The 16,212-nt window shown below is 44.6% G+C and overlaps 1 protein-coding gene across 1 annotated transcript in view; it reads right to left on the bottom strand.

Annotated features, from left to right (window-relative positions):
- The window catches only part of utp20 (UTP20 small subunit processome component), a 114,121-nt gene that overhangs the window by 13,298 nt on the left and 84,611 nt on the right, over positions 1-16,212 (bottom strand). Inside the window, exons 48-56 of the mRNA XM_072551731.1 lie at positions 14,663-14,779; positions 12,648-12,818; positions 8,398-8,529; positions 6,425-6,535; positions 5,782-5,861; positions 4,261-4,330; positions 2,780-2,962; positions 1,625-1,756; positions 31-163 (exon numbers count right to left, since the gene is read on the bottom strand). Of these exons, the coding sequence (XP_072407832.1) occupies positions 31-163; positions 1,625-1,756; positions 2,780-2,962; positions 4,261-4,330; positions 5,782-5,861; positions 6,425-6,535; positions 8,398-8,529; positions 12,648-12,818; positions 14,663-14,779 (1,129 nt within the window). The remainder of the gene's footprint in view (positions 1-30; positions 164-1,624; positions 1,757-2,779; positions 2,963-4,260; positions 4,331-5,781; positions 5,862-6,424; positions 6,536-8,397; positions 8,530-12,647; positions 12,819-14,662; positions 14,780-16,212) is intronic.

Raw genomic sequence — 16,212 nt, 5'->3', positions numbered from 1 at the left:
TTGAACCAGCAGTGGAAGGACTGTACCTACCCCAGATAGTGGTGAGAACGGGGTGTGGTTTGAGCAGCTGGACCAAGCTGCAATTCTTCACCAGTTTCACAGTCAGAGTCAAGAGGTTGAACAGCAAATGGTCTGTGGCTTTCTCTTCCATTTCCTCATGGATCTGAACAAAGACCAGAAACAGACTGTAAACTCATGGCTATCCAGCTTAGATCGGAAATGGTTCCAGGATCAGATTTGTCTTTGTCAGGAGCAAGGTCAGAGATGTTAATGTTCTAATCAGAATTGTACAGCAGAGCTGGAGACCCACCTCATCCCAGGCCCAGCCCTTCCTCTCCACTCTGTCCCCATAACCTGATCCTACCTGTCCATCTTCCTTCCCACCTATCGGCTCCACCTTTCCCACTGACCAATCACAGCCACCTCCTATCTGCACCCACCTATTGTCATCCCACCCACCTTTCCCCCAGCCCCACCCCCCCCCCCCCATTTATTTCGAAGATGTCGATTCCCCTTCTCCTTGACCTGCTGCACTTTTCTCAGCTCCACACTTTATCCAGCAAAGCTGGAGGGCAGCCAGTTTTGGAATTTAGTCCCAATCTCCTGCTCTTTCCCCGTAGCTTTGCAAGTAATCCCTTTCACAAATATTTATCCAATTTCTATTCAGAACTTCCCTCCTCCTCCCTTCTCAGACTGTGTATTCCAGATCACCACATCTCATCGTTAAATAGAACACTCGTCTGTGCCCGGGCTCTTTGCCCCCTACAAACTGCTCCCAGGGCAATTATATCCTTGCTTAAAAATAAAAGACCAGAACTGCTCACGAAACTATTATCTTATGTAACTATAGCAAAACATCCCTGTTTTTAGACTCAAATTCCCTGGCAATAAACAACATTTAATTTCACTTCACAATCAGGTGCTCCACCTGCATTCTTCTTGTGATTCGCAAGATTCACGCAAAATCCTCTGTTCTGCAAGCTGAATTATATGTCATTTTTCTACTTTTCCTGCCAAAGTTGACAAGTTCACGTTTCCTCTCCAGCTGGCACTCTTTTGTGCATTTATTTAACCTATCTACATCTCTCTGTTTCTTGTATTCTCTTCATGCGAGGGCTGACTTAGAGAAACACAGCCAGACTCTCCCAGTACCGAGCCCTGAATGATGAGAGCGCATACTGGGGCAACTGTGTGCCACATTTATGCCCATGAGCTTTAACAGATGCACCAAGACACTAACACAGCTCCTCTTGATCAATACTGCTAGAGCTCAATTCATGAGACACTACTGCAATTCTGCATTTACAGAAAGTAAGTTTTGGATATAGGTTTGCTCGCTGAGCTGAAAGGCCCAAAGAAACCCAAACATGTAAATAGAAAGCAGGAATTATCAACAGTGCTTCGCCTGAGGCCCACTGAAGACGTTACCTAGTAGGGTGACGAAACGTCTGGGAATGAACCTTCCAGCTCAGCGAGCAAACCTAAATCCAAAACCTCAGCCTGAGCTGCAAATCTTCTCAAAACTCGCTAAGAAAATAAGTTTGTTTTGAGAGCTGACCAGCCCCACCCCCAAATCCAACACGGAGTTTTAATAAAAACTGCACGGTGCACGAGCAGGACTCACATCTTGGAAATTTTCAGGATCAATTGCTGCTTCAAGGATTGGAAGAATAATCCCAAGACGTTTCTCAAAGGTGGTTCCTTCAGTTTCAGCAAAAAGCCCACAAGTATGGGCAGCCAGTCGACGGTGAGAGATCTGTAACAGGGACATAACTGAAAAAGTGCTCTGACAATAGGTCATAGGCTGAAATGGTAACTCAGATGTTCTCTCAGATCCTGCGAGACAGGCTGAGCTCCAGCATTATTTGGATTTACTTCAGATTTTGCTCTCTTCACACTAAACAGCATTGTTCTGTCACATTTTAAAAATCTCTTTGCATTCAAATAAAGCCTGCCAACTCACCCATCTATACAATATCCTTCAGGCCAAGAACTCTCGCAATCCTGAATTTGTCCAGGTCTAGCCCCTGGCATATTTCCCATGTCTTCTAGACTCACTACAGACAGTTATTCCTTGAGTCAGCACTGGCCCAAGATTTGCAATTCCCTCTTTGAAACGCTTGGTGTTGTCCAACAGAAAAACCTAGGTTCCTTGAAAGTGGTGGACAGGGGAGGGAAGAAGGCATTTGACAAGTTTGCCTTCAACAGTCAGAGCATTGAGTACAGCAGCTGGGATGTCATGTTGTGGTGGTGCAGGATATTGGTGAGGCCACTTTGGAATACAGTTCTAGTTGCCGTGCTATAGGAAGGATATTATTAAATTGGAATGGATACAAAGATTTACATGGATGTTTCTAGGACTGGAGGGTTTGAGTTATAAGGAGAGGCTGGATAGGCTGGGGCTTTTTTCCCTGGCGCAAAAGAAGATTGAGGGGTGACCATATTGAAGTTTATAAAATCATGAAGGGCATAGGTAAGACAAACAACAAAGGTCTTTTCCTGAGGTAGGGGAAGTTCAAAATTAGAAGGCATAATTTTAAGTTGAGAGGGGCAACATTTTCACACAGAGGGTGGTGTGTATATGCCAGAGGAAGTGGTTGATGCAGGTATAGTTTCAACATTTAAAAGACATTTGGAGGGATATATGAATAGGAAAGTTTTAGAGGGATATGAGCCAAGCATCACCTCAGCTCTGAATAAATTCAAGAACCCTCTTCCTAGGGAAGTGAATCCCAAACATTAATGATCCTCTCAAACTGATGTAGACCCAAACTCCAACCTTTTCACTTTGGAACCACGTCAAGACCAACGAAAACATCAAGTCCTTGTGCTTCTCGTCCACCTTGCTCAACAACGACTGAGCTACCAGAGCTGCCATCTTCTTGCAGCTCGGTGAATCATCATTCACAATCATCAGAGTGACAGGGATGAAGAAAAGGGCATAATACTGATGAAGCAGACCCTGCCGACAGACACAAAGACATTCAGAAACATGTCAGATGTGGATTTAATAAAACAAAGAACTGCCGATGCTCGAGCTCTCAAACAAAATACAGAAATAGCTGGAGAAACTCAGCAGGTCTGGCAGCATCTGTGGTAAGAAAGCAGAATTAGCATTTTGAGCCAAGTGACTCCATCAGAAGAATGTACCTCATATAACTCTAATACCTCGTGCAGCTCAGTATCAGATATTGCCGGATGAGGAGTTAGAGTACTTGGAATATTAACCCCGCTTTCACCTCACATATGCTGCCAGATCTGCTGAGTTTCTCCAGCTATTTCTGGTTTTGTTACAATGCTCAAGATGCAACAAAATCAGTTTTGAGTTGAAAAGCTGTGAAAGATCCTCTCAGAGTTGGGAACATCAAGGAGGAGATTTAATCAGAGTTCAGAGAGATTCATCAGATTTGGAACAGGCTATTCGATCCAACAGTGACAATCTTCAACAGTAAGTGTCCCCCTGACCCTCTTCATCTTGTCTTGTCAGCGTATCCCTGTACCTCTTTCCCCCTTGTGTTTCAACTGGCTTTGCCTTCATTTTATCTTTTGATATTCACCACAACCACTTCTTAGATTAGATTAGATTCCCTACAGTATGGAAACAGGTCCTTCAGCCCAACAAGTCCACACCGACCCTGTAACCCATCCAGACCCATTCCCCTACCCTGTATTTACCCCTGATTAATGCACCTAACACCATGGGCAATTTAGCATGGCCAATTCACCTGACTTGCACATCTTTGGATTGTGGGAGGAAACCGGAGCACCCGGAGGAAACTCACGCAGACATGGGGAGAATATGCCAACTCCACACAGACAATCACCCAACAGGGGAATCAAACCCGGGTCCCTGGCGCAGTGAGGCAGCATTGCTAACCACTGAGCCACTGTGCTGCAGTGATCAGAAGTTTCACATTTTCATTTTGTGACTGAAGGGGTTCCTCCTGAATTCTTCATTGGGTTTATTGGAATGGTCAACACATGCTGAATAATCTGGAACGTGCCAATAGCTACACTAAGAACCGATTTAACATGATTCATTCAGGTTCACAAGAAATGACACAAATTGATATACAAGGACCCATTCTCTGTATCTAAAAGGAATGGGTTCACCTCTTGGCCTTTTTTGAGCTTGGGAAGCCTACGGTATCCCATTGCTTTCAATTTAGCAATGTCTCAGTCCTTCAGAGTTTATTTGCCAACTAATCAGCACACAACGCCAGGTATAAAGTATATAAGTTTAATATCTTATGAACCAACCTGTGGAAAGGATTGGAAGATATAAGCTAGCATTTCCAATGCAGATTGTCTTCCAATGTCATGTTCATAGCTAAACACAGGACAGAAGCAAAAGATATTTTAAAACATTAATACAGTTTTTCATTCACTATTATTTTACAAGGTGCTTTCTCTTAAATTATTACATCCGGATTTCTCCAAGCCAACCACCATGTATGGTGGATTGAATAGAGCAGCACTGCTCCCCCCCAGTGAACGCACAATTACTTCCTTAATGAACCTGCTCGGATCTTTCGTAGCACACCTCTGGATAGGTGGAACCTGAGCCAGGACGTAGACAGAAGGTAGGGACACTACCACTGCATCACAAGACCCTCAAGAAAGATGCACATCAGCACTGCAGTAAAACTTGCTGTAATCTCAGCAGCCAATTCACAACAAGTAACAATAAGACCAAAAGTTTAATTCGTTTCCATGTCATTGAGACTAAAATATTATCTTAGGATCTTTAACACAAACTCAAGAGAATGGGCAGGGCTTAATTTTGTGATCTCATCAAAAAACAGTCCTTCAGACAATGCGGCGCTCTCTCAGTACTGACCCTCGGACAGTGCAGTGCTCCCTCAGTACTGACCCTCGGACAGTGCAGTGCTCCCTCAGTACTGACCCTCGGACAGTGCAGTGCTCCCTCAGTACTGACCCTCGGACAGTGCAGTGATCCCTCAGTACTGATCCTCGGACAGTGCAGTGCTCCCTCAGTACTGACCCTCGGACAGTGCAGTGCTCCCTCAGTACTGACCCTTGGACAGTGCAGTGCTCCCTCAGTACTGACCCTCGGACAGTGCAGTGCTCCCTCAGTACTGATCCTCGGACAGTGCAGTGCTCCCTCAGTACTGACCCTTGGACAGTGTGGCACTCCCTCAGTACTGACCCGCAGACAGCGTGGTGCTCCCTCAGTACTGACCCTCGGACAGTGCAGTGCTCTCTCAGTACTGACCCTCGGACAGTGCAGTGCTCCCTCAGTACTGATCCTCGGACAGTGCAGTGCTCCCTCAGTACTGACCCTTGGACAGTGTGGCACTCCCTCAGTACTGACCCGCAGACAGCGTGGTGCTCCCTCAGTACTGACCCTCGGACAGTGCAGTGCTCTCTCAGTACTGACCCTCGGACAGTGCGGCGCTCTCTCAGTACTGACCTTCTGACATTGTGGCACTCCCTCAGTACTGACCCTCTGACATTGTGGCACTCCCTCAGTACTGACCCTCTGACAGTGTGGCACTCCCTCAGTATTCACACTCTGACTAAGCTGGTTCCATTCCCATGTACTGCAAGTGCTTAATACTCCAGTCTGGCCACTTTGATCGTATGTTCCAAGTGTGTGGAATGAGACTTGTATCTACAAGCTTATGCATTAACCACTGAGCCACAATTCAACAATCCCTGGACTGGGATGCCATCCTCATGGATCTATTGCAATGGACTCCATTCTTTCAAGAAACAAATTTATGAGGAAATACCAGTCCCAGATGAAACATGACTTACGAAAGCTGTGCCACAATGAACTCAAGGTGAGACTTCAGTTTACTTCCCAGGGGATAATCCAGAACAAACTTCAAATAAACCTGACACAAAGAAGCAAACAGATAAAATGATTACAACAGAATGGGGGCACTGAATATACTAAAAAAAACATTTATGCAGAAACACATTTGAGACACAGAAAAACAAAGAGTAAGGCACACACATAGATGCATGCCCACACATGTAATAAATCCAACCATATCTTCACTTCCCCGATACACACACACACACCTGCGTGCATACACTGACACAGTCACACTTGTACACTAAGCACTCGTCAAGAACACCAACATACACTTGCATGGGTACCACACCGCATGTCCGAGTCTACAAGAGAACCAGTCATAGAAACTGATCACTCTGATTGGTCAATAATTCTATTCTCGTTGCTTCACGTGATTACCAAAATGTTGGAAGGTGAACAAGAGAGCGTTTGATCTTGCTTTGACTTGGAAGTCCCAGATGCACAGATACAGAATCCGAACACATTAAAAAGCACTTGGGTTCATAGGAATGACAAACACAACAGATTGAGATCTACAGCACATGCCGTAGTAAAGGATGGAGAAACTCCGAACCTTGTTGAGCTGGGTTTGACACTGACCTGACGACACTGCACTCGGACCTGGTCACTCTGTCCAGTCACAGCAAGTTTGGCCACTTTCTGCATCACTTCGTCCATCTCTGGAACAAGCAGCTTTCTTGAGAGAATTGCCTGTGACGATAAAAAGCAGCAGGCAATGTCTGAACCATAAAAACTGAATGAAGGGGGTTGAAACATGTATCATGACTTTTAAGGGGCAGAAGGGTCTTCCCGGAGTACTTGGGGAAACTGGAGGTGATACCCACAGAAGACGGAGTGGATTAGGGGTATTGAGGGTTGAGATGATCACAGAGGCCGTGGCTTTGCTGAGTCTGAAGGAAGGGTAAGGGGGAACTGGGCAACAAGGGTTTGAAGTTGGATTGTCATGTTGCCATAGCAAATGCAGCACCAAGGCATTAATCTGCTAATCCAGCAGCCCTCACAGGGATGGGTCCACAATTTAAGTTGAAAACATTGCACAGTAGTGAAATACCAACCTCTGACAAAAGAAAAGGGAGGTGGGAGCCGAATCAGCAACTTTTAAAAGGCAATCAGATCTCACCTCGAATGGCAAAAACATACGGGGCTAAATTAGAGACAAGGGCAGGGTGTGTAGGACTAAATGGAAAACTCTTTCAAATAGGCAGCACAAGCATTATTGACCAATACTTCAGTACTGTCCATTATCCTAAGGCTCCATGGGATAGCCCGAGGCTGAGAGACATGGCATTTGGATGTAGTCTTACTTTAAACATTCCTTTCTCACACAAAGTCACCTTTAAGGGAAGGCATAGAGTCTGATTCAACAAGTGGTGCCTAGGGAGACCACATTCTAAACTCCAAGGGAGAAGGAGGGGGAGGGGGGAAGGGGAGGGGGAAGGGGAGGGGGGGAAGGGGAGGGGGGAAGGGGAGGGGGGAAGGGGAGGGGGGGAAGGGGAGGGGGGGAAGGGGAGGGAGGGAGAGAGAAGAGAGGGAGAGATTGGTTTCCTCTCATTTTCATCCTTCACATCATATGTTTCAATCCACTTGCTTCTTACGCTTCAAAAAATCCAACTCAAACCTAGCCTGACTAACCCTTGCTCACATTCCAGGGTAAATCTTCCCTGAACTGCTTTCAACACATTCCTGGATCGAAAAATTCCTCATTTTCAAATCCTAATGCCTCGGCCCTACCCTAATCTCTAAATCTTCTTCAGCTCCAGTTGAAGATGGTCCTCTTGACTTGCCCAATTTCACTGGCACTGTGCCCTCAGTTGCCCAGACCCAGAGCTCTAGAACTTCCTCCTCTTTCCTTCCTGAAACTGTTCCTTAAAACTTTTATTTCCAATACCTCAAGTGGCTCAGTATCATATTTTGCCTGATTATTCTCATGGGATGTGTGTTGGGTTATTTAATTCATTCTTTTATAGGATGCCCAGCATTCGCTGCCCATCTCTAAGTGCCCTTGAACTGAGTGTCTTGCTCAGCCATTTCAGAGGCCAGTCAAGAGTCAATTGAATTGCTGTGGATCTGGAGTCACATGTAGACCAGACCAGGCAAGGACGGCAGATTTCCTTCTCTGAACACTTTGGCTTTTGTGACAACCAATGGTAGCTTTGTGATCACTGTTATGAAGACTGGTTATTGCTTCCAGATTTGATTAATTAATTGAATTTAAATTCTACCAGCTGAGGAGTGGGATTTGAATTCTCGCATTCTCCCAGTGTCTGCGTGGGTTTCCTCCGGGTGCTCCGGTTTCCTCCCATAGTCCAAAGATGTGCAGGTCAGGTGAATTGGCCATGCTAAATTGCCCATAGTGTTAGGTGTAGGGGTATGGGTGGGTTTCGCTTCGGCGGGGCGGTGTGGACTTGTTGGGCCGAAGGGCCTGTTTCCACACTGTAAGTAATCTAATCTAATCTAATTACGGGTCCAATAGCATTACTACTCTTTATCATCTCCCCAACTGGCTTCAAGGTGCTATAAAAACTCAGGTAGCTGTTGCCCCCTTTACTCACTTTCAGAAGACCAAATGCTGTTGCCTGACGTGATGAGTCATAAATATCTTCCTCAGCATATCCCAACAGAATCTGCAACTGTTTGCCAGTTATCATGTGTCCTGTCATGTTCCTCACGAGGATAGTAATTGACTGTGGAATGATTGAAAACAAAATATTAATACAACCTACCATCGTAATTGCAGATGACAGACTGGGAAAGGGTGCAAACTACTTCCCATCATCAATGATATTGATATTAAAGACTTATAAAGCATCAATCTCACTTTCTATTTCGTTTGATTCAATACTTACTGTTATTTTAAGAGAACAATTCTTTAAATGGATGCATCCAATCAGCAACACACACAGAGACTGTACCAGAGCCAGAGCTAGGGCCACAGAGAAACCTACTGAACCAGGACATTGCAGTAAAGGCAGATGTGAACTCACTCACTTGAGCCTACAAGCAGCTTATCAGAGTCCACAGCAGCTTTCTTTGGCCTCTGCAAATCACACTGGCATCAACATGCCCACTCTGTGTGCTGTAGTCCACATTCAGAGAAATTGACACAAGTTAGCATCGGGATGACCTTTCAATCCAGTGGGTGTCTGTCACAACATTAGCTCTTCACCTGGACCATGGACATTAACCCTCTTTCCTGCATGTTTCCCATATCTTTGAGAAATATTTAATAACTTCTTATTTTAAGTGGCATCTGGTCTGTGTTGCATTGCCCCCTGGTGGTAAGACACGAACCATTCTGAGCATCTTTGAAAACATAGTTACTGCAGATGCTGGAATCTGTACTGAAAACAACAAATGCTGGAGATCACAGTGAATCAGACAACATACATGGACAGAGCAAGCGAACATTTGGAGTCTAAATGACTCTTCATCAGATCAGGATGGTGAGTGGTTTGGAGTGGCACTTGCATGTGGTGGTGTTCCTTTCTATCTGCTGCCCTTGTCCTTTCAGATCGCCAATGTCAAAGGCATGGGAGATAGTGTCGGAGAAGCCTTAGTAAGTTACTGAGATGCATATTGTAGATGGTAGACACTGCTGCTAGTGTCTCTTGCTGGTGGATGGGATACTTTGTCCTGGATGGATGTAGAGTCTTCTAGACTCGAAACATTAGCTTGCTCTCTCTCCACGGATGCTGTCTGACTCACTGTGATCCCCAGCATTTTTTCAATCTCTGAAAACAAGTTCAATTTCTGATTGAGAACGGTCAGTTATTATTGCCAACGCACTAACTATTGTGGAAGTAAGTTTCTATCAGGCATCCCACAAAATCCATCACATTGAAAACTTCCCTTCAACCTTCTCTGTCACAGAGTATGAGCTGGATGCACTGCTTGTCACATGGTTATTGGGATACAGTTCAAGATTTTGACCCAGCGACACTGAAATAACAAAGACACATTTCCAAGTCAGGACGATGAGTGGCTTAGAGGGTAACTTGCCGAAGGTAGTGTTCCCATGTATCAGTTGCTCTTTTTCCTCTTGGTGATTGAGATCAAGAGTCTGGATGATGCTGCTGAAGGAGCAATGGTTCAATTCAGCAATGCAACTATGAAATAATAGACACTACTGCCAGAATGCACCAGCAATGCAGGAAGTGACTGGTAAAGGTGAAGGGTGTGATACCAATCAAGCAGGCTGCTTTGTCTTTGATAGTGTTGACAGGCTTTTGAGTGTTGTTGGAGCTGCACTCATCCAGACAAATTGGGATTATTCCACCACGCTCCTGACTTCTGACTTATAGAGAGTGGACTGGAGGCCTGTGACCAGTAGTGCGCCACAAAGATCGGTGCTGGGTCCATTGTTTTTCGTCATTTATTTAACTTATTTGGATGTGAACGTAGGAGGTACATTTAGTAAGTTTGCAGATGACACCAAAATCGGAGGTGCAGCGGATAGCGAAGAAAGTTACCTCAGAGTACAACAGGATCTTAATCAGATGGGCCAATGGGCTGAGGAGTGGCAGATGAAGTTTAATTTCAATAAATGTGAAGTGCTATATTTTGGAAACGCAAATCAGAGCAGGACTTGTACACTAAATGGTCAGGGAATATTGCTGAACAAAGAAACCTTGGAGTGCAGGTTCATAGTTCCTTGAAAGTGGAGGCTCAGGTAGATAGGATAGTGAAGAAGGCGTTTGGTATGCTTTACTTTATTGGTCAGAGTATTGAGTACAGGAGTTGGGAGGTCATGTTGCAGCTGTACATGACATTGGTTAGGCCACTTTTGGAATATTGCGTGCAATTCTGGTCTCCCCCCTGTTGAAATAATATTGTGAAACTTGAAAGGATTCAGAAAAGATTTACAAGGATGTTGCCAGCTTTGGAGGATTTGAGCTACAGGGAGAGGCTGAAAAGGCTGGGGCTGTTTTCCCAGGAGTGATAGAGGCTAAGGGGTCACCTTATAGTGGTTTATAAAATCATGAGGGGCATAGACAGGTTAAATAGACCAAGTTTTTTCCTTTCTGGGGTGTGGGGGGAGGTGGGGGTCCAGAACTAGAGGGCATAGGTTTAGGGTCAGAGGGGAAAAATCTAAAAAGGACCTGAGGGGCAACTCTTTCATGCAGAGGGTGCTGCATGTTTGGAATGAGCTGCCAAAGGAAGTGGTGGAGGCTGGTACAATTAAAACACCCACCTGGATGGGTATATGAATAGGAAGGGTTTAAGTGGGATATGGGCCAAGTGCTGGCAAAAGAGACTAGATTAGGTTAGGATATCTGGACGGCATGGACAAGTCAGACTGAAGGATCTGTTTTTGGGCTGTACATCTCTAAGATTATGACTCTATGGCAGGCTCTGGGGAGTTAGGAGACGGGGGGCCTAGGTTGGCTTTGCAGAGGTATGGAAATGGGATTCAATCGTCACACCTTATAAACTGTCAGTTTGATGAAGAGATCAGTCAAGGTGAAGTGTGGTCCTTGAAGTCACCAGGTAGAGGTGGACAATTATCACCATCAGCAGCTCGTGAGACAACCCTGCTCAGCTGGCTTATGGAGTATCTCACCCACTAGCACGAGACATTAGCAGCAGTGTGCAACATCTACAATATGCACCTCAGCAATGCACCAAGGTCCCTCCAACAGTCCCTTCCGTGCCTGTGACTTGATTATCGAGAAGAACAAGGGCAGCAGCGAGGAACACCACCACCTGCAAGAGTCCCTCCAAGCCACTCCCCATCCTGACCTGAAAATATATTGCAGCTCCTTGAGTGTCAGTGGATCAAAATCCTGAAGCTAGTGGCATTATGGGTCTACCTTACACCACTTGGACTCAGCATTTTTACAAAGCAGTCAAAATCAGAGTGGCGCGGGAAATGCACAGCAGGTCAGGCAGCATCCAAGGAGCAGGAAAATCAACATTTCAGGCAGGAGCCCTTCATCAGAATTCACGGCAATTTTCCTGCTCCTTGGATGCTGCCTGACCTGCTGTGCTTTTTCAGCACCACTCTAATCTAGACTCTAATCTCCAGCATCTGCAGTACCCACTTTCGCCCATTTTAAGAAAGCAGCTCACTACTGCCGTCTTGAGGGCAACTGAGGATGGGCAATGAATGCTGAACAATGAGTGAATAAATAAATTTCAGCACAAAAAAAAATTACATTCAATCCTCATAAAATACTGCATAAGTATCACCAAGACTGGATTCCAGACTTTAGAAAGTACGTCAAGCATACTTGACATAAAAAGGTGCAGAAGCAACTTGCAAAATGGTATTTTAACTGAGATAGCTCAGTCACACAGGGGAGATGGGAAAAGCAAGGATTGTTCTCCTTAGTTAGAAGTCACACAACACAGGTTCTAGTCCAACAGGTTTATTTGAAATCACAAGCTTTCAGAGCACTGTTCCTTTGTCAGGTGAAGGAGCAACACTTCGAAAGCTTGCAATTTCAAATAAACCTGTTGGACCATAACCTGGTGTCATGCGACCTCTGACTTTGTCCAACCCAGTCCACACGTTCTCCTTCAAACGGAGAAGCTCAGGAGATCCAACAGTAATGGTCCAATCAATGAGGTGTTTGATGAAATCAACTAGGAGGAGATGAAGGGCTGATGAAGGGTTTCTCCTACCCCTCGGATGCTGCCTGACCAGCTGTGCTCTAACCAGCACCACACTCTTCAACTCTGATCTCTAGATCAGCAGTCCTCACTTTCTCTTGGGAGAAGGATATTCCAATGGCTGCAGGATAATAACTTAAAATGACTGGCACAACCACCGGAAGGTGATGTTAATGATTTAAACTGTTACCTTGAAACAATTCACCACCAGCTGGAAGTTGTCTCCCCTCCCTGCTCCAGCCCTCGCATAATCCTTCAGTAACACAAAAAGTTGCTGGGTCAGCTGATCAGCCAGAGTTTCCATGGACGCCAATGGGAATTTCAATATCCAGGTGAGGCACTGCAAGGCAGAAATGATCACCTGTAGACAAAAAGAAGTGACACCTCAGCAATTAATGTTCATGCAGAAACCCCAACAACATATGCAACACCACACCCAGCGCACTGAATGTGCAAGCAATAATGTCAATTCCACTGATGGAACCTTAGTAAACCATGCCTATCCTGTCTACATTATTACAATGCTGGAAGGAAATATCAAATTACCTTTTTCAAGCGATTTCCAGCTGAGATGCACTTTTAGGATATGAATGTGTCTTCCTTATAAACAAAGTGTTAACTCTGCTGTGTAAAGACTTTAGACTGCCTTTCATTACTGAACTTTACAACTAATGAACCATGTTTGATGTGTTAAAGGAGGAAACATGTGAACCAGTTCACACACAGATAACTCCCATAAACAGCAATGCAATGTGGTGATCATACAATTGGCTTTAGGGTGATGGTGGATGAGGGGTGCACCAGCAAGAACTTATCTGGCTCTCCTTTGAGATAATGCTGTTTGATCCCTTTGCATTCACCTGGGAGGGGAGAGAGAACATTGTGCTTAATGCTGGATTTGAAAGCCAACACCTCTGACAGTGCAGCAGTCCTTCAGTACTGCCATCAGGATCAGTCAGCATAAGTTTGTGTTCTTATAAAATCTACACATGAATGTTCTGCTGAATGAAAAATACTTATCAAACCGAGGAAATAAACAGTACAGAAACAGATCACTTCAGTTGATTTCTTCTTCTTACAGGTCTGCAGTGGAGAACAGAAACTGGGTGTCAATGAAGGTTCTGACGGCTGGTGTCCTTCTCACCACTAGCCAAGCAACGCCTTGGTGCTTGTTGGAAAGTTCTGGCCATGAGGCATTCTGCCAATAACTCAGACAGTCTGCTCAAGAATCAACCCTCTCCTGTATGGTCTGGAGTTTTCTATGCCCACCTCCTTTCCCCTTGACTTTCCCACTAATGTGCAAGAGACTCAAAGAGGGGTTTCACGGCACTCCTTTTTGTCTGCCTGAATATTTTCTGGGGTCGTTTCATATTCAGCTTCCACGTACTCTTGCCGGCCCGCTGGTCATCCTGTAGGTGACAGTCAGCCAGCAGGAGGCAGCGGTCAGAGAAAGCACCAGTTTGACATTGGTGAATCTGACCGAGAACACACCGGACACAAACAGGAAATCTATCCTGGAGTGGTTAGGCCCGTCTACCATTGACCAGGTGTACCTACACTGCACTTCGTGCCTTCACCAGAAATCTGAATGTGGCGTCCTGTTTGTCTCGAAGCAGCTGCAGTGGAGGTTGGGGGTTTCGGGGGGGGGGATGAATTGAGTATATTTTCACAATTTAAAAAATTCAGATTTTTACAGATGCTCAGGTTTAGCTCTTCTTCAAAATCCTCTTTCTAAATCTTCAATACCTTACTCTCTTTTGTGTCAACTTTGTTTCCCCTCAAACGTATGTTATGTACCTCAACCACTCCCTGGGAGAGAGAGCTCCCAATTGTCACGACTCTCCAAAAACTGAAGAAGTTCCTCATGAATTCCTAACTGGATTTATTGGTGACTATCTTTCTTGCCTCTTGATATCGTTCTGCCTTAAAATTGAAAAAAATCACCATGCCACACAGAATTTGTGTGATTTTATGCAGGGAAGCTTTTCCTCACTGAAAGGATTTTAAATATTTTTTTAATATTGCAGTCTAAAATATTTAAACCATTATAAAGAAAACCTAAATAATGAGAATTTGAAAAAAAACTTTCACAGCAAAGTTGCTAGCTGGAACAGTATTACGAGGCGATCTTCAATAACAATAGTCTACTTAGTTTGTCGATTTGAATGTTATACATCAGAACGTAAAGATGTAGACGGTGCTCACCTTTACATGCATGGACTGGAGGCAGTCAATCAATAGCTGCACAAATGGGTCAAGCATTCCCAAAATGTGTTCTTCTGAAGAATTCACCTTCGATCTCTTCAAGCTCATATGCAGCAACTGGGAGAAGATTAACAAAAAAAAACTTGTGCGCAGCTGTTTCATATAAACAAAATGGTAAGCCCATCTTTACACCACAAACACATATGAAAGCACCCAGACTACAAGATGTCTACAGAACGCAGTGTCTGTTGACAACCACAATGGGCGTGAGACTGGAGTCATGTGTAGGCCCATGAGAGATAAGAACAGTGAGTGCACCAGATAGGTAACACTGGAGCCATTGGGTCCATCTCCCCCAACAAGTTGGAAGATTTGAAGGTTGTGTGTGGCCTGGCACCAGTAAAACAATCCAATTTCCTGACTTCCATTTTCACAATTCAGCACACCACCCAAGAATTACAATTCCACCCAACAGACGTTAGTCTGCTCAAGCAGCAGCCAACTTACGGCTGTTGATGCTGCACTGTGCACCATTGACAGCAAGTACTAGAGCAATCCTCCAAGAATAATTCAATAATCCTTTCAGCATCTGGAAGAGGAGGGAGCCAATCAACTCCTGTAGTATAATTCAGGGCTGATCCATATTTCCACTCCATTCACTTGGTTCGATTCCATCATCCTTAAAACCCTTGCCCAACAAAAATCCATATAAACTCCAAATTTTTATTTGCATGCCTCCACCATCCTCTGATTTACAATTTGGCTGGAGATTAGTATTTTTTTCATATAAAGTAGGCAAACGTGTGAGACCTGTTACCTACTAAGAAAATAAAGCCACAAGGTTCCACTGCTTTGAATGAGCAACAATAAACATTACTAAACAAAGTTAGGAGAGAAACAAAACAATCTACAACGTAAATGCAACTTATACTCTAACGTCCAGAAGTAACGGGAGGTAAGTATGGGTAATGGACTAACAGTGGTCAAACACCCCGCAGAGCAGATGAAATAGCCAAGATAGATTCCACAGATTTTTTCAGAAAACCACCTAGACTGTAGGTCTCCAAATCACATTAAAATTTCAAAAGAAATTTCAATTCTTCACCACCAAAAGTTTATCTAAATTCAGAACTTCATTGAAAGTCACTCCGTCGTGGACTGCTTCAATACTTGTTCATGTTCTGGTACATCAAACTCCTTTCCTGGGACAACCAAGATTCCAGATTCTTCAAACTGCACTCTTAGGCACAATTCCAGATTGTCTGCAGACAGATCGTTGCCAATAAGACTGTAATCCCCATGGGATTCTCAAAGTTCCAATCATGCTCAGCTCCCAGGACTTTTCAAGTCCCAACCATAACACTTAGCAGCAACTAATCACTCCTAGAGATTTACTGAGTCCTAATTCTTCAGCGCCTACCTACAGCAGTGCCCTTTTTAGGATAGAGGCTTGACTCTTTGAAGCTGACCATCTAATTCTGCTTCCCCAAGACTCCTCATCAATCCTACCTACATGGAGCTGTCAAATGGACCCTGGGACGTTTTCCTGA

Source organism: Chiloscyllium punctatum, chromosome 32 (assembly GCF_047496795.1).
Source record: "Chiloscyllium punctatum isolate Juve2018m chromosome 32, sChiPun1.3, whole genome shotgun sequence".
Classification (NCBI taxonomy): domain Eukaryota; kingdom Metazoa; phylum Chordata; class Chondrichthyes; order Orectolobiformes; family Hemiscylliidae; genus Chiloscyllium; species Chiloscyllium punctatum.
This window is presented reverse-complemented; position numbering and strand designations above follow the sequence as displayed.